This window comes from Anopheles gambiae, chromosome 2 (genome assembly GCF_943734735.2).
Source record: "Anopheles gambiae chromosome 2, idAnoGambNW_F1_1, whole genome shotgun sequence".
Lineage (NCBI taxonomy): Eukaryota > Metazoa > Arthropoda > Insecta > Diptera > Culicidae > Anopheles > Anopheles gambiae.
Window position 1 is genome coordinate 19,256,833 of NC_064601.1, and position 21,668 is coordinate 19,278,500.

General features: G+C 48.2%; 3 protein-coding genes across 8 annotated transcripts in view; 2 read left to right on the top strand and 1 right to left on the bottom strand.

Moving 5' to 3' along the window:
- Positions 1-7,629, top strand: part of LOC5667626 (mucin-5AC) — a 45,809-nt gene extending 38,180 nt beyond the window's left edge. For 4 of the 5 annotated variants that reach the window (XM_061649109.1, XM_061649108.1, XM_061649110.1 and 1 more), the window contains one exon: positions 41-7,629. In XM_061649109.1, the coding sequence (XP_061505093.1) occupies positions 41-3,823 (3,783 nt within the window). In that variant the 3' untranslated portion in view covers positions 3,824-7,629. The remainder of the gene's footprint in view (positions 1-40) is intronic. The other variant, XM_061649113.1, reaches the window with a different exon arrangement.
- Positions 7,630-8,753: 1,124 nt separating this feature from the next.
- On the top strand, positions 8,754-12,976 carry LOC1273647 (uncharacterized). Its single transcript, XM_312649.5, has 6 exons — positions 8,754-10,481; positions 11,013-11,081; positions 11,155-11,846; positions 11,923-12,155; positions 12,229-12,397; positions 12,478-12,976. The coding sequence occupies exons 1-6, from the start codon at positions 10,242-10,244 to the stop codon at positions 12,758-12,760; spliced, it is 1,686 nt and encodes a 561-aa protein (XP_312649.5). The 5' UTR covers positions 8,754-10,241; the 3' UTR covers positions 12,761-12,976.
- A 661-nt stretch (positions 12,977-13,637) lies between these two features.
- Positions 13,638-20,079, bottom strand: LOC1273646 (uncharacterized). 2 transcript variants are annotated; one of them, XM_312648.5, is made up of 4 exons: positions 19,862-20,079; positions 16,168-16,855; positions 15,837-16,086; positions 13,638-14,685 (listed from the first exon to the last, which is right to left on the bottom strand). In XM_312648.5, the coding sequence occupies exons 2-4, from the start codon at positions 16,615-16,617 to the stop codon at positions 13,883-13,885; spliced, it is 1,503 nt and encodes a 500-aa protein (XP_312648.5). In that variant the 5' UTR covers positions 16,618-16,855; positions 19,862-20,079; the 3' UTR covers positions 13,638-13,882. The 2 variants fall into 2 exon arrangements, with proteins under 2 accessions (XP_312648.5, XP_061505098.1); XM_061649114.1 differs by lacking the exon at positions 19,862-20,079 and adding an exon at positions 18,418-19,849.
- Between the last annotated feature and the right edge of the window lie 1,589 nt (positions 20,080-21,668).

Sequence of the window (21,668 nt, forward strand, 5' to 3'; positions counted from 1 at the left end):
TTGCACTCTATTCCTCTTTTATATTTTTTATCTTAAATAGCGGGAAGTGCGCACCTCGGAATTGATGCTGGTGAACAAGCTGTTCAAGGCGGACATCACGCAGGAGATTGAAGAGATGCAAGAACATCTCCGCGAGGTGGAGGGCGACGCGATGCCTTCAGCAGACGGCGGCGAGGACGTAATATGCGTCTCCTCTGACGAGGACAAACCCAAACTGAAGGAGCTAGCCGCACCACCACCAGCGCAAAGCCAATCTCCGCTACTGCCGTTAACGCTGCCAGAGGGTCCTAGGAAAACCGAACCATCGTATGGCACCGGAACCGCCGGAAGCTGTGTTTCAGAACTCTCTTCGACTACGAACACCATGCTAACGGAAACAATACGCTCCAGCAGTACTACCACCACAGTGTGCAAAACTGCGTTGGGCAGTGAAACGTCCTTCCAAAGCACATTCCAAAAGTCCAACATGACTGCGTCGGTCGTGCAATCGGTGGTGCAGGTGCAGTCGGCAACGGTGAAGCACGAACCAGCGACCGCCAACCGCAGTATGGCTGGCATCGGTAGCGGTGGTGGTGGCACCCCTTGGAGTGATGCGTTGAAGAAGAACGCACGAGCAACGGTGACGAACAGTTACGATGATATCGAAAGCGAAATCACGCCCAGCTTCATAATGAAGAAAACAGACAGCGCCTGCATGATGGACGAGAAGAAAGGTGACATTTTGAACCCATCGCTTCACGGTTCATCCGTCGCCGCCACAATGGTCACATCGACGGCCCCTCCGACGTTGCGTTATTTCAACCAGGTACACTTACCTTCGGCACAGAAGCATTGTGCTGCGGAGAGTTCGAAGTTGGATAGCAATCACCTTCCGTCCGGTCCGTCCGTTGCGGCATCGCAGATCACGTCCTCAAAGCAGTCGACGGATCAGCAGCAGCAGCAGCAGCAGCAGCACGACTCACCGTATGACGAGTGGATGTGCTTCCAGAAAGATCTCAGCTACTTCACCGGCCCCGGCAGCGATGGCAACGTCACGAGCGAAGCCACCAATCTCGGCATTGATCCGCCGGGCAGAAGGAAAACGACGGAGGAGGAGATGCACGAAATGTTCAACTCGAATGATTCGAAAAGTGTCGATAAGCAGCTGGAGCAGCTGTTTAACGCCACGGCGGACGATAAGCAACCGCCTCCGGTGTCGCGGATCGACTCTCCGCTGACCGAATTCTTCAACAATCATCAGCGCACGGGTGTAACCGGCGGTGGGGAGGGTGTTTGTGGCGGCGCATCCGCGAAGAGTGTTGAAACGCGCCTGGACGCATTGTTTGGAGGTTGCGAAAGTAGCTCATCCGCGGTGGAAAGGAGTGGCGCTGGCGGGATCAACGAAAAGTCGAACGATATGATGACGTCCCGCCACTGGTCCGCTTCGGTGTTCCAGTCATCGCACGACGAGGAGGAATCTACGTCCGATTCCTTCCTGCACAAAGCAACGGGCAACAGCTTTGAGCTTATTCAGCAGCAGCAGCAGCACTCTTCCAGCGGTGGAACACAGAAGCGCCATTGGACGGGTGCGGTTTCGGGTGGTGGTGGTGTAGTTGCCGGAGGCAATGGACCATCCTCGGCTGGGCTGTTGTACGCGAGCGAACCGTCGGAAGCCGAAACAATCAATCCCAACAAGCGGCAGTGTATGTCGCTCGATCGTAACGATTCGAAACCGCTCGACGATGGCAGTGCCAACGTCGTGAAGGGCGACGATGATCACCGTTGGCTGATGGATTGTGCCGGCAACGATGAGCCTGCCGGGGCCGCCAACAACAACTCCCAAGTGCAGCCGCTGGGCACGGTCAGCTCGAACGGTTCTGTTGCGAAACCCGCTCCAGGTAACGAACACATTCTTGTAAGCAATGGTAGTAGCAGCGGCATTGGTAGCACCGACATCAGTATTGGCTGTGGCACGATAGTAAATAATGGTGGTGGTGGTGGGCTTGGTGGTGATAGTAGAGCTATTAGTACTGGCGGGGTAATCATTGGTAACTGTAGAACGGCTTCCAACGGCAATCCGCTGGTCGGCCAGGTTGACGGTGAAGACGATGGGCTGTCCACTAACATTATCATGCTGGGTAGAGCGACCAACAATAACAACCACAGTAATAATAACAATAACAACAATAACATCAATCATGAGCATCATCAACAACATCATTATCACCACCACCATCACGGTGTATCGAAGCGCACCTCGTGGAACGGGGACATCCTGCTAGCATCAGCGACGGCGGAGGACGTCGATCACCACCATGGAAATATGCTCGACATGCTCGAAACTAATCTAAGCTTAAGCCTAAACAATCTTAACAGCATCTGTGGTGCAGGGATACTGGACAACGGCGATCCCGGCGAGGCGGACGCGCTGCCCCATCATCACCATGCGCCGCAGGCGGCCGACGAGCAGCAGCTCCACCATCATGCGCAGCAGCAGTCGCACCTTCTGCATCACAGCAACCACATATCGCACAATCGCATTTCCTCCCATCATTTGCATCACCAAAACCCTCACACTCACCATCATATGCACCCGGCCATCGACGGGACCACCGGGGCAGACATGGTCGATGACGGTGGACGAAAGCAAGGCAGCAAGGGTTGCTTCGACGATTCGACCGATTTGGTGGTGCATGGTGGCAGTGGCTCAAACGCTTTGCCGTTACCAGGCGATGATGCATCTAGTCTAATCCTATGTGGTGGTGGTGGTAGTAGTAGTGGTGGTGACGTTGGTGGTGGTGTTGTTGGTAGTAGTAGCACTCATCATGACGATAGCAGTGAGCACAATAAAATCAACTATCTCGATCGTGAACTTCTAGGCTTGGACACCTCGGTGCATCATCATCATCCCCATCAGCATCAGCACGGTGTCGATGAAAGCGGTCGAGCACCGGTGATCAATTCTGTCCATTCTCACCACCAGCACAATCCTGGCTCGGTTATGAACGGTCCAGGGACGATGGTTGGTAAAGAAGAGGCTGCACTGCACCTACCGACCGGTATGATAGGTGGAGGAGGAGATGGAGAGTCTTCCTTCCATGACCAGCAGCAACAACAACAGCAGCAGCAGCTTAACCACCACCATCATCATCAACATCATCATCATCACCATCAGCAAACAATCCACGATCTGCATCAGTTCAATCACATCTCGTTCGATACGATGGGAGTGCCCAACTTTGAGGAGGACATTAGCCGGCAGGTGCAGAATGCGATCGACAGTATCTTGAACCTGCAGAGCAACGAAACGGACGGTTCGCTGCACTACTCGCTCGATCATTCCTTCCTGCCCGACAGTCCGCTCTCGAGCGGGCTGGTAAACTCCGTCACACCGTCACCGCTCGGTGGGGGTGGTGCGGTTCACCATCCTGAAGCGCCAATATCGAACCATCAGCATCATCAGCATCATCATCCGGCGCCACACTTGCAACAGTCCGCACACGCTGCCCATCATCAGCAGCAGCAGCAACAGTCAATCCGTCAACCGCACGTGGGCATGAAGCGCAAGTATCCCACGGATTGTCCATCGCCGATGGTCGGCGTATCGCCGGACGATGGCAGCCCGATGGGACCGGGCAGCAGTGGTAGCAGCAACAGCAACAACAGTACCATCAGTAACCTCAGCAGCAACACCACCGGAAGCGGCACCTTAAGCAGTACGGTGAGCTCCGCAAGCGGTAATAGCAGCAGCAGCAGCAGCAGCAGTATGCTTGGTGTAACGAATCATCATTTCGGTGTGAACGCTTCGGATGGAGATCCGCTGAAGACGATTATAAAATCTTGACAACTTTCGATCGTCGGCTAAGTGATTGTACTTGACAAAGCCCAGTCGTTAGTGGTGTAGCGTACGGGGCCTGGTCCTTGATTGTGGATATACTTTTTAATCGTGTGTATGTATGTGTGTGTGTGTACAGGTTGGATACAGTCAGTCAGTCAGAACCAGTGGAATCAGTTTGAGGGTTTTGAATTTGATTTTAGTTTTGCTTACCAAGGAGAGGTTGTGTTCAAAGAAACCCGTTTTTAATCCCCATTTCCAAAACGCTTTGCTCCATATTTAAAAAAAACTAAACGTCTTCATTTATAACAGCACGCGTCACGCGACGGCTGAACGCTACAAAAATCGATATACAGCACGGGTTGAATGGACAAATTGTAGATTATATTAGCTCAATTGTTATAAATAGTTTCTTTTTCTAGTTTTTTTTTTTTTAATATCCTGAATGGTCGCTGAGTATAGCTTATGTTCTAAGTACCTTTACATATTGTGTTAGAGAATATCACATACACACCCACATAATATAAATATACCGATTAGTAGATCTCATATACAAACATGCTGGATAACAACTGCCAATGGAATACCAAAATGGTAATACAAAACGATCACATTGCTGGCACAATTGCAACCTTGCAACTTGTCATTAGAAGAAGCAAGAATAAAATCATCAAACAAACCCCGACTAGGATGGTGCGATTGTATGAGGTTGGTGAAAACGATACACAAACACACACAAACACACGTGTAAGAAGAAAGAAGGATTTAACCTTTTGCACATTGCGTTGCAACGAGAAACAGTGCCGACTGAAGGCACACTCGGCAAGACAAATACTTGACGTAACGTTAACGATAATATATTGACTTAAGGTGTAATTTAGCTAAGGGGAAATGATTGATCATAATGAATTAGTACTTCGTAGAAATGTAGCGTTAAAGCAGCGTGTAAATATGCTCCCGGCCACTAGCGAGCCGGTAGCAGCCGAAGACGAAGCAGATGGATGAAGAACACATACACACACACAAACCCTATTCTTGTAGCGTAATGTTTAAATAGCTTGAACATTAATGGATATGATTGACAGTGTGTATGACAGGGAGTGGGAGAGAGTGTTGGCAAAAAGGAAGTGTGGTGGTGACGTTTCGTGAGTGAGACTCAACTTTTCGAACAGCAAACGTTGTTTATTTCCGTTTTTAATGCCTAAAAAGGCACATAAAAACAGGTTTCTGTTTTTAAGCTGTCCGCCAAACGCGTAGTGCATAGTAACTATAAACTCGCACCCGAACGAAAGCAAAGACGTTAACGGGGCGTACATTTTCAACAGGCCTGAACCTCTGGCATGGTTTTAGCTATCAGCGGCAACATCAATGGGATCTCTTTTTTAACAGCAAGATGTTAGATCTTGCATTTTTAACAAGCAAACTTTAAAGTAAAACCGCCGTTAGTTTGATTTTTAAACTGTCTAAGAGCGCATGGAGGGGTGTACAGTGGCAGCATTCAGGCACAATAATCAAAAACTCAATAATAATACGGACCACAATACCACCACCACCATCAACTACAACTTGCATTCGAGGCGGAGGTTCCGAAACGGTGAAGAATTTACACAGACCACAAACAAATGATATAAACAGAAAGTACCCCGACAGTGACACAATTGTGAAGAAAGGTTAACGAGTGAATGCGGAAAGAGAGAGAGAGAGTCGTACAACTATCTATACCTATATACTTATATATCTATATACTGGAAAAGGATATCCTTTCAAGGGTGCTTTTCATTGTCGAAAAGTCTTGATACTATACGAGAGGTGCTTACAGTACGTGACAGGTTACCGGACGGATAGAAGAGGTAGGGAGATCTATCGGAAATACAATAAGAACACAATCTTTTTAAAAAAACGCAGTCGTTGCAAGATGGAAGCACTTGGCCTGCCTACACTCGGGCGCAACACCGATCGATAAAACATCACTGCAATATTCTAAACAAAACGGAGACGATCATTATGGAAAAAGCATAGTTGTGATTCGTGCCGCAATAACCGGAGTGTGTTTTTTGTTCTTCCGTTTTTTTAAGTTTGGCTTTGCTTCGGTTGCGCAACCCCAAACAGGATCCCCCCTCTGCGAGGATCGTTTTGGTGTTGTAGTTTGTACGGTTTTTGGAAGGCGGCAAGCGATTGAGCGATTTAGCTTTGGAGAGGGATTTTTAGCTCTGCCCTGCCTCCTGGTAGACCAGCAAAGGAAGGGGTCGAACGGATTATTTGTGAGCCCGCGAGCCTATACATAACAGAAATAACTGAAAACCCGTTTCAAAGAGCGAGATTGTATTTAATAGAAAGGGCGCCCACGGCAGGGAGGATGCTGCTGTGTGTCGCTGTTTATTGGTTTGGAAAATAAGGCAAGTTAGTTGTAAAAGGAAAAGACAACGCAAACACAAACGAACGAATAGTAGCGCTAGTTTAAAAAAAAAAAGAACGTGCGTGTAGCAATGTAAATGTTACGTTGAATGATGTCGTGCCGAGCGCCGATTCAACGAACGTGGAAAGCATTAATTTGTAAGTAGGTAATTGGTTTTTCGCCCTCGGTTTAATGTATGTTCTGCTTTTATTTTAATTTCAAACGTAACTTAAATTAATATTTATATAAACACCTGTGTACACGAAACCTGTGTGACGAAAACGTAACGGTAACGAAAGACAAGACATAAACCCAAGTAAAACAATGCTCAGATATGAAACACAAGAAAACAAACTTAGTATCAAGAGAGAGAGAGAGAGAGAAAGCGTATGTGTGTGCGCGTGTGTGTGCGAGAAAAGGGACGGGTTAATATCAATAATAACGCAACGAGGATCAATTTCGAACACAACAGTAGTAACAGTGGGGAATGTAAGCAAAAATGCCAAGTTGTCGGGGGAGGAGAGCTAAGGGCGATAAGGGTGTGAGGCGTTCTCCTCACACTTCTCCACTCCGCGATTGGCGTCCAGTGATTTTGATCGCGAAGTTTGGTCTGTGTCCAAATAATACGTACAGTGGCGATGGTGGCTAGAATGATGATCAGTCATTAGTAACATTCATCAAGCGCGAAACATTTGCAGGAAAACAAAGACAAACGCAAACCACTCCTATTGTAAGAGTGGTTTCTTGCTTTACTTCCCAGGGATGTGCTATCAATGTGAAAAACTAATAGAGAAATAGTGGGACATTCACTACTAGCACAATAGACAATGCTTTTGTTTTGATTTACTCCTACAAGATGGATGATTTGTATAAAGAGAACAATGAAACTAAGCAACAACTTTAGACACATTTCGTTAAGCCCCAAAATTGGACTTCATAATTGCCTCAAAAAATGACGGTATCTTCTTCCCCTTTGGTTGGGAGAGAATTTTGACAACTTCATGGTAATATCTCTTTTGCTCATAATTTGAATACGGTTATGATGGATAAGATCAATCAAAACTCGGATTAATGCAAAGAGATGGGAAGGGTGGGGGCTTGGAAACTCTATCAAAGTCTCTCCCACCGAGCCGGCTAACGAAAGGGAAGATGGCCATGTCTCTCGAGGAAGAAAAGAAAAACACGTTCAGCGAATTAATAAATTAGTTAAACACAGACACACACACTCACACATGTAATATCAGTATGAGCGGGCAAACGCATTGTACAGAAAAAAAGCACTAGGCGTATTAGTGAGGTAAAAGCGAAAAAGGGGAATAAAAATAACGAACCGCAAGGACATGTTTAAAAGAGAAATTGATTAAAAAAGTAATCTATCAAAATACAATAAAAAGCAGATGATTTTTATTGAATACCAGTAGTTGAGGAGGTGTTTATTGTATGTGTATTATGTTTGCGTTTAATTTGAGTTTGTTGTACATACAACGTGAATTTCGATTATGAAATATCCGAAAACAGTAGTTTGATAAAGAGATCTAAAGGTGCGGAATGGCGTTGCGGTTCGGTGTAATCGTGTGCCATTTGTTAAACATACCCTCGCTGGTGGACGCCATCTTGGCACCTTATCGGCGTACCGATGGTTCATACAGCGGCTCCTCCATCGTCCTTCCATTCAAAGGAAGGCTAAAAGAACTACGGTCGGAAAGAGACAGTTCCAATACTTCTCCGAAGCGTAATTACGGTGGAGTGTTGTAAACACAGTAACCTGCGACCTACGTTTGTGCATCAAAGCATTCATTGGAGCACTAGTGTTAAATCCTTTAGTTTTCTTTTAACTACCGTATAGTGCACAGCCATTCTCAAGAGTTCCAGCAGCGTCCGTTACGTTGATTGAAAGTTTAGTGTTCTTTCAGGTATTCTGTATTCGCTAAATTCATGAAGCAGTGTGATTAGAACGGCATAGAACCGCTCGACCTCAGTGCGTCTTGTGAATCTTGTGGCAGCTGTGTGCCTCGGCACATGTCCGTTAGAGGAGTTGAATAGGATACCCTGTATTATCTTTCAGAGGGGATAATCCCATTGCTTTGGATCCTATCCCATTGCAGAGCTTGTCCGAAGGACAGAGGGGACAGTGGTATGCTCAAGTGAGCAGTTTCAGACGCTACTCAGAACCTCGAAGCGGTTGTAGATCCGGATAAGTAAGTATATTAGTATCTTTGATGCTAGTAATGCGTTTTTTTATGGTAAGTTCTTCTTCTTCTTCTTTTTTTTCTTCTTTGGTGCCAGAACCGTTGTCGATCAAGGCCTACCTTTACCACTAAATGGATTTGGCTATCGGTGACTTATTGTTAGCACCTACAGCAGGGAAGACAATCCTGCGTATGGGGGGGGGGGGGGGGTTTGGTCCATACCGGGCTTGAGCCGATGACGGGCATGTTGTTAAGTCGTGCGAGTTGAGAACTGTACCGCGGGACTACCCCTAATTTATGTTGTCTTCAACTTGTTTAACTTGCATAAAAGGGTCTGTGGAGCATCGATGTAAGTGGAAACGCGATGATGTAAGATTGGAATTGTAATAGCATTAGCAGAACATCACACATTTAAAACATTTTTTCAAATATCATAATTGTGATGTCTCAACGTCGAGTTGTTTTGTTGTTCGAAAATTGTGAAGGAAAAATGTTTCACTGTGTGTGCCCAAAATTTCCGCAGTCAAACGAGGTTTAAAGATTCCGTCGTAGTGTGTGCTGAATTGTCCTCCAAGCAGTCGGAATTCATGCGTGTCGTTCTCAACATCAACACCAGGCAACACATTGGAGTAGAATAGGGTCATGTTTTGAGTGGAATCTTTTCTGTTACCTTGAGCAACTTTCTGGATCGATCCAAGTATCTTTTTTGGTCGTTTGCGTGCATTTTCCCAAAACCGAATAACTTACTGGCTTACTTTCTCCAAATTGGCTCGGCACCTTGCCGCCAGAAAGCAACCAACAACGCCTGTCTATTTGTCATCACAGCCACACAGCCAGAAGCCCGCAACCAGCCTGCATCATTTATGTAACACCACACCTCACCCACGCCAACGATTTTCCACACCATTATCGCATCGGTTGCTGCCTTCCTCAAAGGAAAATGTTTCCTCCACCGTCCGGAAAGGGCAGCGATGGCACGCACTAACGGCAGAATTGTAACACGATTTAATTGGTCCACACTCACACACACACATTTGAGCAAGTTGCGCTGAGTGTTGTCGCGTGCCAGCCTACAACGACACCACCGGAGTCGGACCGTCACGAAATCGTTGCCGTTTGAAACTGGCTTCAAAATTCGAAGGCCTTTTGGCACGACGAGATCGCACACTGACCCACACAGACGATCGTGACAAAACAAGGGAAAAGAAGTGACCGGAAGGCAGTGGGGGAGCGGCGAATGATCTCAGAAACACCAAAGCATCGGTGGTGGTGGTGGTGGTAGAGTGTTTTGAATTTTGCTTAAGCGGAAGTTCGCTCGCGCCGGTGTCACATCTGCTGTGCTATTAGATGCGGACTCAGGGTCACACCAAGCGGACGGCGCGAGATGTTGTGGGTGCGCAGGGTTCCAATACCGCAAACCGGTTGCTGGTGGTATTGAGCCGTGCTATCGAACCGTTCGGCAGCGACAACAACAATACAACGTCAACGGCACGAGCGCGCGCGCGCAAAAAAAAAGGAATTCCACCACACGTGTGCAAGGAAGGGGAAATACGGCCGTATTGTGGCTGTGTGTGCCGTGCCGTACACCATCGCAGCCGGATCGAACGAATCGCACGCAGCAGGCTTTGCCAGTTACTTTTGAACCAGCGGCTCGATCGGCAGGAGCCTGCGACCAGTGACCGTGATCCGGGGGGTGAAATCTGTGTGCGAGTGTGCGCGCAGTGCAATGTGATTAGTAGTGCCGCATTGATTAGTTTCGTTTCTATTTATCGCAAGTTACGCGTGCGTGAGTGCGTTTATCAATTGACGCGTCTGCAAGGGAAGGAGAAAAGCACTCAAAACAATGGTGGAAACACAGGTCGTTGTTCAATCGAATTTAGAGTTAGAGCCCAAACAGGGGACGGGCGGCATCGATGCGGAACAGCAGGGTGGTGGTGTAACAACAACGACAAACGCAACCACTACAACCACAGCAACGGACGATCATTACGATCCTTCCGTCCGGATACTGCACATACCGAAGCAGACGGACGGTTCCTGTGGCTTTCATCTGACCCGCAGCAAATGGGACCCGTATCCTTGGGTAGGTGTGTTGTGTGTGTGTGTGCGCAGATGGGGACACTTTTCAATCGGTGCTGGTGAATCGGTGCGAATGAACGAAGAGAGAAAGCCTGTTCGCGGTCCGCTTGTTGAATAACTCAGTGTGCTGTGGAAGAGTTGCCTTAGCAAGTGTGATTGTGTGCTGAAGCGTTAAATGTGTGTCACGAGACGCGGGGCGCAATCATTACAGCTTCTTCTTCCGCACTCATGTGTGTGTGTGTGTGACCCTCGAATTAAAATTGCTTACTCAGGGTTGGTTCGGTTGGTTTCATTCATAACCTAGGCCATTGTGGTCCGCGACTGTTCCGCGACCTTCACCTTCTCCGCCAGCACAAGCGCGAGAGCGGAGGATGCTGCTGGCTGGCAAACCGCGTTTGTCTGGTTTGCTCCGGCCAACCGCTTCAAGGCGATCGTCTTTCCGAGCGGGAAACGGGCCTACAGCACTCTCTCGCTCTCCCTCGCTCTCTTTCTCTCTCTCTCTCTCTCTCATCTAGCACCATTTTGCCTCTTTCAGGTTAGCGGCGTGGATGCAGACTCACCGGCCGAGGTGACCGGGTTGAAGGTTGGCGATTGCGTTCTGGAGGTAATGGGCGACCGAACAGCAGGGGAGAACCACCGTGGACTCAAACAATAATTTCGTCCCCCCTGTTTTGCAGGTTAACAACGAAGATGTCCTCGGCATGCGCATTGCGGAGGTCGCCGGCATGGTGCGGGCCAAGGCGGACATCGTGACGCTGCTGCTGTGGAGCACCGGCATGGAGCCGGCCTGCAATCCCGAATCGCTCTGCTGCGGTCCGATGCCGATCAATCTCGAGCGGCTAACGGCCAGCATGCAAACGATTGTGGCCGCGCTGGAGTGTCCGGTCTGTTTCGACACGATACCGCCGCCCGTGTTCCAGTGCCAGAACGGGCATCTGGTGTGCTCGCGGTGCCGGGTCCGGGCGGAACGTTGTGCCATCTGTCGCGAACGGTACACGGTCGGGCGCTCGTTGCTGGCCGAGCAGGTGTACCAGTCCATTACGGAGGCGTTCAATCTGCGCGAGGGCACGGACGGGAAGCTGCGCGAGCGGCTGTTTGGAGCGCGCTGTACCCGGCAGCCGAAGCGGGCCTCGTCCTGCGATCGGAAGAAAAGCCCGTACGGTAGCGATAGCCATCTGGTGCCGAGCGGGCGGCCCATACACTCGCACACGCACAAGTTCCTGGCGCGCATCATGGGCAAGGCCAGCTCGGTGGACAATCTGAGCAAGCACGGCGGGGGCGGGCAGCACATGCAGCCGCCGGACGTGGTGGGCGATCTGCAGGGCTCGAAGGGCAAATCGTTGTCGCTGTCGACGAGTGAGATATTTAAGTGAGTTCGTCGGCTTTTCTTTCGTGGCGGGGATCGCATTGATGCAATTGAAATTAACGGTCATGTTTCGTTGCAGGCGCGACAATTCCGTGTCGGTGCTGCGCTGCCCTTCGGCAAATCGGTTGGCACCGGAGCTGTCCGGCTCGTACAACAGTCTCGCGATTCGCCGACCGACCTCGTCCATGTCCTGCAACGTGTCGGTGGAAAGTCTTAGCAGCATCCCGGAGAACGGCATACAGCTGACCGTGCCGGTGCGCCCTCACTCGTACCACTGTCCGTGTGGCGAGTACTGTGCGGACCTAATTGCCGGTAAGGACAGCTTTCTTTTTCGATTATTGCAAAAAAGTTTACCTAATCGCCGTTTGCATCGAATTGTTTGCAGCGCCGGAGCTGCAGGATCACGTGACCGTCCATCACCGGACGCCGGTCATATCGTTCGGGACGGCGTCGGCCGAAATATCGCTCCCACCGCGTACGCCCGTCGACAATGCGTGTCTGCTGTTGCTGCTGGATGGTCATAAATTTTGGCTGAAGCTCATCTCCGACACAAGGTAAACCGGTCTCTATTCACTGCTCTTCACCTTTGTAGCGTTTTTTTTTAATATCCATCCATCGCGTCCTCCATACACAGCACCATTGGTGACATCTTCCTTTCGGCGCTGCTCGAGGGCAGCCCGGAGCAGAGCAAAAACTACGCGCTGGAGGTGATCGTGCGCAAGGCCGGGTTCGACCACATCCTCGGCAAGGAGCTGATCTCCCGCTCCGAGGTGTACTCGATGGTGGACAAATCGTGGAACGATCTGGTCAACAGCAAGTCGGGCGTGTTCTATACTGGCGTCTGCATCCGTGCCACCTTCAGCCCGGAGACGGAAATTTTGCTCAAAGTATCCATCAAGCGCCTGGCGGACCTGTAATCTTCGGATGTGTGCTTGCAAAGCCGCCCAGTTTCCTTGCCTTTTGTTGCTGTTTACGTTGTTGTATATGTTTTGTTCTGCGGAACTTTGTAATCATGTAGAGTGTAAAGCATTTCCACATGTTACCGTGGACCGATATGGTCACAATCGAAAGGAGACGTACATTTTGTTAATAAAACCTCTCGTTCTGTATTGTACTATTTATAACAATTATAACGAAGAATGGTATTTTCTCTCTGAAAGATTAATACGTAGTTGTTGCTTGCTGTGTTTTCTCAAAATATGGTACATATTGAAGTTCAAATCAAAAGAAAAAGAAAATCATTCAATTTTTAACTATTTTTTTCTAAGTCTGATTATTCGATAATTGTTAGGAAAAAAAATAATTGTTTTTGTAAGTAGATAACTTTGAACCCTATTCCGTCTTTCAAAAGACTCCTATTCCGTCGATTTCACTCCTCGCAATGAACTGCACCACGTGGCCTGTGAAGAAACGGCTGTAAAATTCAAACATGAAATGTTTCATGCTTCGTCGAAACATTTCACACAAACTGCTCTAGATCGGTTTGAATTTGAATGCTTTAAATTTATGACCGTTAGAAGTGCCAGTCTTAAGCGTTAGAAACCAATTATTTATAATTATCAGCAAATCATTCTGATTATTGCTGATTTTCTGTGTACTCACCGTTATAAGCGGCTCATTAAAATGCAAAAGCAGCATCTGAATGATTGTGTTGTAGCGAATAATTACGGCATGAGACCGCATTCCAAGTGACAATGCCTTCTTGTCGTCAGTGGCGCTGCTGGGAATGATTGATCGCATGATTAATTTCTTTACCCCACAGCAATAGCAAGTGAAATATAGCTAAACGCTTACTGAATTATTCATTGAACAGTTTATTGCCGCCTGTTTGTGACGTTCCCTATTTAAAACTACCAAACAAAACAACTCGCTTTAAGACATTGCACTCTCTATTTCACTTTTTCCCCCATCGAATGCATTGCAACTGTCATGTGTACTGCACGGCCAACACGGAGGGAAAAGGTAACCTCCTTGTTACACTGTCATCAACACCTTCCTGTAACACGGATCAGGCCAGTCTTCTTAGAACGGAATCGCCCTTACGCATCGACGGCTTCACCCGCCGCATCGAGCAGCACCCGAACGCGCATCCGCTGGGGAAGGGAAGCTAGTTTTGTGCGAACGAATCGCTTGCTTTTCAAAATCTCCTGTCGGCTCCACTCGAGCGTAACCGGCCGTCCCTGCCACGGTTTCGTCGGCTCGTCCCCGGCAACGGGCGACAGCTGCACCCGAAACTGGCCCGTCGCTGGTTCGGCACCCAAATGCCACAGCCAGCAGAGCGTTTCGTTCGGCTCCTCCGGGCAGCGGAACCGTGCCACAAAGAACAACTGATTGCCCCTGGCGGCGGACGGTGCTGGTGGTACGACGACCACGCAGGCCAGCGCGGAGGAGTGCCCGGCATCGGCCACCGTCACGTCCACCGTGTCGTCCGCGGTGAGGTAGTACTGGACGACGCTCGTCTGGTGTGCCTTTTGCAGGTGCATCAGGATGTCATGTTGATTTTTCATCCGCGCACAGGGCTGACCGGATGGGCAGTGATACAGGGCGGTCCTCGTCGTCGTCGTTGTCGGTGTCCTGTGCGGTGTGGTCACCCGGGACCCGGCCAGTAATGATGCCGTTGCCGGGACACCACCATCCGGGGCGTTGTTTGCTTTCAATTTGAATGCGTGCGTGGGGATGGTGTGCTGAGTCGGGCGGTGTTGGTAGTACTCCCGCCGTACCAGTGGAAGGCGTCCCGAGTTGTTTGCAGACCAATGATGGGGATGGTGTTGCTGCTGCTGCTGCTGCTGCTGCTTGTGTGTTGTGTCCTGTGATTTAGGGTCCAACGCTGTCTGCTGGTCAGCTGAAGGAGAAAGATTGGAGAGTTGATTAGCGCAAAGTGCTAGGAGATAGCAGAAACAGAAAATAATAATAGCAGGTCCGCAGTGTGCGTTTCATTATGAACTGTTTTTATAGTAAATGTTTTTGCTAAATTACTCCAGATTTACTACCGAATACCAGCGTGTGACACAAGGGTTAGATGAATGGGAATGTGAACCAGTTGCTGGCACATCGAAATGCAGCTGGTGCAAGAACAATGTCTGTTAATTTGCTTGAATAGCTGTTTGGTTCGGTTTCTTCTTCGCTTTAATGAGCAGTATTTTCATCTACTATAATAGTACGATTTATAGTTAGCTGTTTTATATAATTTCTTTCATTTATCAAATGTAATTTTTCGACTTTCGCTTCTAAATGACGATGCTAATTGTAGCTAAAAACAAGTGATTTATCTATATATTTATTAATTATTGTGATGTCTAAATTTAGGGCCTATAGACACTTCTGTCTTCCACCATCGCCATTTAAAACGGTCGCTAGAACCGCTTATAGCTTTAGGTAGATTGTAGTAAATTTTAACAAAACCCGGAAAACAAGCGAGAATATTGTTCTTCATAAACATGCTCAGTTTATACCCATCCTAGAGTTTAGTGCAAGAAACTATCAAGATTTCGCGTTAAATTTGACTGAGATGCTATTGCAATTATAGTGGGATTCGATAGTAATACATTGGTATTTGAATGAAATTCTAACAGGATTTGATTCCAACTTCGATTAACACATTTGAAATGGAGAATTCATATCGGTGGACTTTCCAATTGCATTATCCAAAGATTAGATTAAACCAACAAGATTCCAGTAAAGAGTCTCTCACCAGTTCAATTACCAGTAATTTACAATCCCAAATCCAATTAATCGACTAAAAACGAATCTTAAGACGATGAGATAGCTCAAAAACCACGTAAAAATTGAAGTGCATTACTGCTTTCTGTGAAGTTTATAATAAGCTTGTCGAGTAGTTGTGAGACAATAGCATTTTGCTAATCTACGACTGTATAATTGTACTATTTTGGTAAAAAACAAAGTAAACTACTTGCAACGTACAACCTATTTCATGCTAAATCCCTTAAAAATGGGGAACAATTCGTTGCTTACCATCATCAGCCATCATCTTACCTTCATGTCCGAGCGTTTGCACCAAATAGTGAAACAGCTTGTCCGCCACAATGCACCGGCCGCGACCAAGCACCTCCCGACAGATCGGACACTTGGTCGTGCGCGACCGACAGCCGGAGCAGATCAGATGGCCATGGTTGCACTGCCAGGACGGTGGTCTAATCACTTCCAAACAGATCGGACACTCCAGCAGCCCGGCAATGCCCTGCAAACAGTTGGCAAACCGGGACAGTGACTGTGGATTTAGGTTCTGCCGAAAAAAAAAAAAATAGATGAAGGATTATTAAAACCGGAAACCCCTGAGTTACTGGTGACATTGGGCGCCACTTACATTCTTCTCAAAGCCCGAATTCCACAGCAACAGACCAACGCCGGCCGGTGCGGAGCGGGAACTGCGCCGGCTGCGCACCCGCCTTGCAATGTCGATCACCTTCAGACCGAGCAGATCCTCGCCGTTCGCTTCCAGCACGCAGTCACCGGTGCGGACGCCGGCCAGATCCGCCCCGGAACCGTTCACCACACCGCTCACCCACGGGTACGGGTCCCAAGGTGTGCGGCTCAGGTGCAACCCAAGGCACCCGTTCTCGTCCGCCGGCACGAAGCAGTGGCGCAGCTGCTCTCGTCCGCCCCCGGTGCTTGCTTTCGGGACTTCGGGAATGGCGGGCAGTCGGTGGGGCGGCGGTGGTTTCGTGGTGCGTGCCGTTGCCAACGCAAGTCCACCGCCCTCATCTGGGTCTGCCATCTTCGCTGTGTCGCTCGCTCGCTGGGAAAGGGTGGACATGTATGATGACGAGGAGGAGCGCAGGGACTGGGCAGGGGCTTCACCGACATCGACCTATATGTTTGCCCAATTAGCGGTCGTCTTTTGTGTGGATTTCTTTCCCGCCGCCGCCGCCCGGCGCACGTCGCTTTCTCCGCGGGAAGAACCGCTCACACTGTGTACCGTTGCTGTTCCGTACGCTGCACACAATGCAGCAAGCGAGTAAGGGGCAAGGGCAGCAGAGAGTAGAGGCAGCGGCCTGCAAACGATGGGAAAAGTGAATTGAAAGTTGTTGGCGGGCGTAATGAGCGTAAATAAAGTGCGGGAAAAGCCCCTCGCACGGCAGAACTCAGAGTCGCAGTGGCACAAACCCAGACCGGGGAATGACTTGGTGTGTTTGGGAGCAGGGCAGTGGCAGGGGGCTTTCCCCGATATGAGGTGGACGATAAAAATGGGGACAAATTTTCCATTTTCCACGCCTTTAATTGCATCATCGTCCGGAACTGGCGCAGATGTAGGTGAACATTGTGTTCTGATCGTGGCGCAATTCTCTTTCTTGGGAGAAGCCGACGAATTCTTCGACTCTGGGGCTGTTTTTCTGGGCCCGTTTTTCATGATAGCAAGATAACTGTATCGCAAACGTTTCAGAATTAATGGGAAGAATTAATTTATCGGTGAAAACGGTAGTTCTTGAACCATTTCCAACCAAACGCCCTCGTTGGAGTGCTCAGTTGGGGCCGATGAACGGCAACAGCAAGTAGAAATTTAATGTAAATGGAGATGCTTTTTTATTAGGCTTTTGATTCGGTTTTTCTTTGAACGGTTCATGGCAATTACTTGATAAAATAAGCATTTGGATTTGGATTCACTTCTAAGTCATTCCCAACCTACGATGGTTTATGGTTCGATTGCTTCGATTCAATTGGTCATTCTTCTCACATCTTCTCCTTCTATTTGGCGTAACGTCCTACGCGGACATGCCGACCTATACAGGCTTTCGAGACTTGCTCTTATCACATCTTCAACTATAATTGTTTCTGTGATAACGTTACAACAAAAACTACCTAAAATACAACAATGTCGGGTCGAAAATGCGCAATTTGTTATCCAAAATGTATTAATATGGTGCTCATTTGGTAAAAAAACAGGACAAAGACATTGTGATTTAAAAAAAGCGCAGAGCAAGAGCATTACAGTGTTTGCTCATGGGCTTTTAGAGGTTATTTTGGGGAAACTCCCAAATATCATTGTTAAATCCAGTAACCCTTCATTACGTACTTTAAATGTTTAGTTAGAATTTGAATCTAGAGTTTGGGAGTTTTTAGTTCAATTTTGCTCATTTATAACTGAACCAAGCTTTATCAAAGTATAGCTCCAACAGGAAGAACTTCCCTGTCGGATGGTCAATTTGGACAATAAATTGCACTTAATTACTTAAAGCTAAATCGGTTGAAATATGAGTTGATGGTTATACGTTGCGGATACAGGCATCAATAGATCTTCGGCTTTGCAGTCTTGCTAAAGTCTTGCACCCAGGGATCAAACGGGCAGTTGGCAGCATCCGACTCACAAAACTCCGAGCTACTTTAGGACTATCAAAACTAATCAATAGATTGAAGACTATTGACAAAAGAGTCCAGAGTGAATCCCCAATAGTTTGTAGTCAGTGTTGTTCTACCCTTAGTACACGGGGGTCCCCTGGTCTTGTCTTCAGGGGGAAGAACAACGGACTTGATTTGATTCTCCAACCCTGCCACATTGAAAAATCTAGCGAGCGGTAGTAATTCAAACACTAAAAAGATCAAACCCCCTATGGTTTACCTAAGGGTGAGGTCCAAGGCCAAATTTTTACACCGGAACAACGGCCACAGACGCTGTAAACCAGCAACAACACAAAAATAAACAATCCGTATCAAAACACACCTAGGCCCCCGGCTACGAACGATAATCAAGGGTGAACCCCTTTCCGTAAGTTTCAAGTGTGTGAGAGTGTTTGATACAAAAACCAGTACCACTTCACAACAATAAACAAAAGACAGGAACGAACGAAGAAGCTCTCTCACACACACACACGCTCTCTTGGACGGTGAAAAGAAAGCAACAACATGAATGACACTACTTGGCGCTGAACTTGAACTCCGAGGACACCCACCCATGCAGAATGCGCCGTGCAGTGGGCCAGCCGCCGTGTGGGGTGTGTTGCAGCCTAACCGTGTTACCCCCAGTGCAGTGCACAATCTGGTTTAATGAACGTGAAATGCAATACGGCGACAACCATTTTCCTTCCAGGGTCCGTTTGTTGGCCAGTTTATAATTAAAAAACAAAACTAGCCTAGCTCTCCAGTGCGAAAAGGAATGCACACCACGGGGGTAAATACCACACACATGATATCAAATATTATTATGCCCCCAAAGTCCCTTCCCTCATCCCGAGCTCGCGCAAGGGAACTCCCAATTAGATGCGCCCGGGATGTTTGCCGCCTTTTTGGAACATCTGCACAATCGTACATCATTAGGCTGTGTAGGCTGTATTTCCATGCACCGGGACGACTACTGATGGCCGCAGTCCCGCAGGGGTTGAGAGTTATGATGTGCTGTTCGAAGAAGTGGAAGAACAAGCGGAATGAAAGTACGCAGAAACTGGGCGAAAAATAATTATCTAACCACGCCATTTGTAGCGTTACAAGCGCTCATTACGCTTGCGGCAGGGTGGCCCACCGTCCCAGTACATTGTACTTCAGTTAGCAGGCGTCCGGGGAGGGGAATCGAGGGTGGGGAGAAAGAAGGTACCGCTCATCATCCCAACAGCTGCAATGGAGAGAGATCTGTACCGAGATTCATTAATTCTCGCCCATGTTGGAGGACCCCGGGGAGCGGGGGAGAAGGGAACATGGGGGATTGATTTTGGCCGCTGTGTGCCGTACACCGTACACCGTATCCACAGCGCCGTGATATTCCCACGTGGTCAGCGGAGCGAGAAATCTCCGCCCCGTTCGTTTGACCGGCTTTATGTCATAGGGCGCAGTTTTGGAGAACGGGAGAAAGTGCGCCACTGGATGGTGGTAGCCGACGACCCCGACGATGATGCAACCCACGACCGAGCCCACATTGTACCGCAGCTGCTGCTGCTACTGCTGCTAGTTTGCAGTGTATGGACGTTGCAATATTGCACGGAATTCCATCATTAACCGATCGCAATCGTTTATCAAACAGATTCGCACACGCGAAATGAACACATCCACCACACAAACACACACACACACACCTGTGATTGGAAGAAATTGCACCGCACTCTCTATCACACTTCACAGTAAATGAATACGCGGGCCCCCGTTACAGGCACAACCGTTACGCGCGCGCGCGCGCTCGCTTGCGTACTGTTACCGAACATGCGCTGCCTGCCGCACGCTGATCAACGCAAAGTCCCGCGGTCCGGCGTGTTTCACGATCGCGCATCGACTGGCGTTTAGCGCGCCACCACAGACCCGCAAGGGCTGGGCGGAAAGTTGCTACGTGCCCGCGGGCCACTACTCTCTCTCTCTCTCTCTCTCTCTCTCTTTCTCTCACTGTCCCCGGTCTGGAGCGGTCTGTTGCCACTTGCGCAGATGATAATAAACCCGCTGGATTGGAGTCGCGTCGCGATGCGGGACTCCCCACAGCAAACAAGGGAAGGCTCAGAGTGCGCGCACCGTTTCCTCTAATGCACCCGGGGGTGGGTGGAATTGAGTCACCTCTCCTCCCTGCCACCAAAAAACCGGTTTTGCACTACTACGTAATCCCTTGGTTTAGTAACACATGGTTTGGTGTTTGGTTTTTGTTTTGCTACCCGTTCGAACTTTTTCCACTTCCCTTCTACACAGTTCGATCGATGAGATGGAAGGCTTTCCAATGGGGGATTCCGACGGTAACTGAATCCCATGCTGGGAACTAGCTCAACTCCCTCCTTCTCCCACTTCCACTGCAACAGACAGCGTGTTTAATAAAACATTAGCGGCAAGCGGCATTTTGGATGTGGCGGCAGGTGAGACACCTTCAACCACGTGGTCTCTTTGAACGCGGGTAAAAGCTATTTTGGGGAAGTAAAAAAAGCGGTTAGCTTCAAATAATAGCTTCAAATAATAATGCCAATACCACTCGTTCCTATTTCGGAGGCAGGAGGGAACTGAAGCGAATATACAGTGAACCCTCTCTTATTTGAGAGGCGATGGGACTGTCGAATAAGAGGGGTTTTCAAATTACAGAGGTGGAAAGTGAATGAAAGGTCCATCCAAAGAAGAAAGAGACAGAACATTTAGTATGCAGCCTTAACTGTTGCTATAGGAAACTGCGAGCAGGATTGCCAATTTGAGCATACATCATTCAATAACCATGGCAACACCATACACAAATAAGAGGGACACAGATTTCAGAGGTTTTCCAAATTCGAGGAACAAAAATGTACTGGAAATCAAGGGACTGTGCAAAATGTTCAAATAAGAGAGGTTTTTCAAATTGGAGAGGTGTCAAATAAGAGAGGGTTCACTGTAATTTACGCGCGCCAATTGCCGCACGTTTTTTTTTTATCTATAAACAGTTCCGTTACCATATATCGTCGTTGGAAATCCTCTTCGTGTTGTACTGACCTCTATTGTGTGTGTGTCTCTCTCTCTCTCTCTCTCTCTATATGACTGTCGTTTTGTAATGCAATTTTATGGATCGTGTGGCTTGTGTAAACCCAATCGCATGTGGCTTGTAATACTTGAGTGACTGTTATCGCGGCCCCTACACCTGATGGCCGGCAAAACAAAATAGCTTCGGCGTGTGCGAAATCTCAAGTGGCACTACTGGTTCAAATGATTTACTAGCGGAGATTTTTTATTGTTTTCTTTTTCACATCGATCAAAACGATTTATAAACCATTTAATGGGGTCTTAGTGAGTTAGTTTGTGTTTTCGTTACAAGCAAGGTACAAACTGAACTTGTTCTATTGGGAAAATGTATACTCTAGAGACTCCATAAAACTGAAAAAATTGAGTCATCTTAGATTCTCGTCAAAAACCGATCCTCTACAATTAGTTTGAAATGAAATATTT

Excerpts from the sequence above, each read along its gene's own strand:
- LOC1273647 (XM_312649.5), top strand. The coding sequence starts at position 10,242 with ATGGTGGAAACACAGGTCGTTGTTCAATCGAATTTAGAGTTAGAGCCC. Across the intron at positions 12,156-12,228 it reads CTGTGCGGACCTAATTGCCG|CGCCGGAGCTGCAGGATCAC; the intron begins GTAAGGACAGCT and ends AATTGTTTGCAG. Across the intron at positions 12,398-12,477 it reads AAGCTCATCTCCGACACAAG|CACCATTGGTGACATCTTCC; the intron begins GTAAACCGGTCT and ends CTCCATACACAG.
- LOC1273646 (XM_312648.5), bottom strand. The coding sequence starts at position 16,617 with ATGTCCACCCTTTCCCAGCGAGCGAGCGACACAGCGAAGATGGCAGAC. Across the intron at positions 16,087-16,167 it reads ATTCGGGCTTTGAGAAGAAT|AACCTAAATCCACAGTCACT; the intron begins GTAAGTGGCGCC and ends TTTTTTCGGCAG. Across the intron at positions 14,686-15,836 it reads GCAAACGCTCGGACATGAAG|CTGACCAGCAGACAGCGTTG; the intron begins GTAAGATGATGG and ends TTTCTCCTTCAG.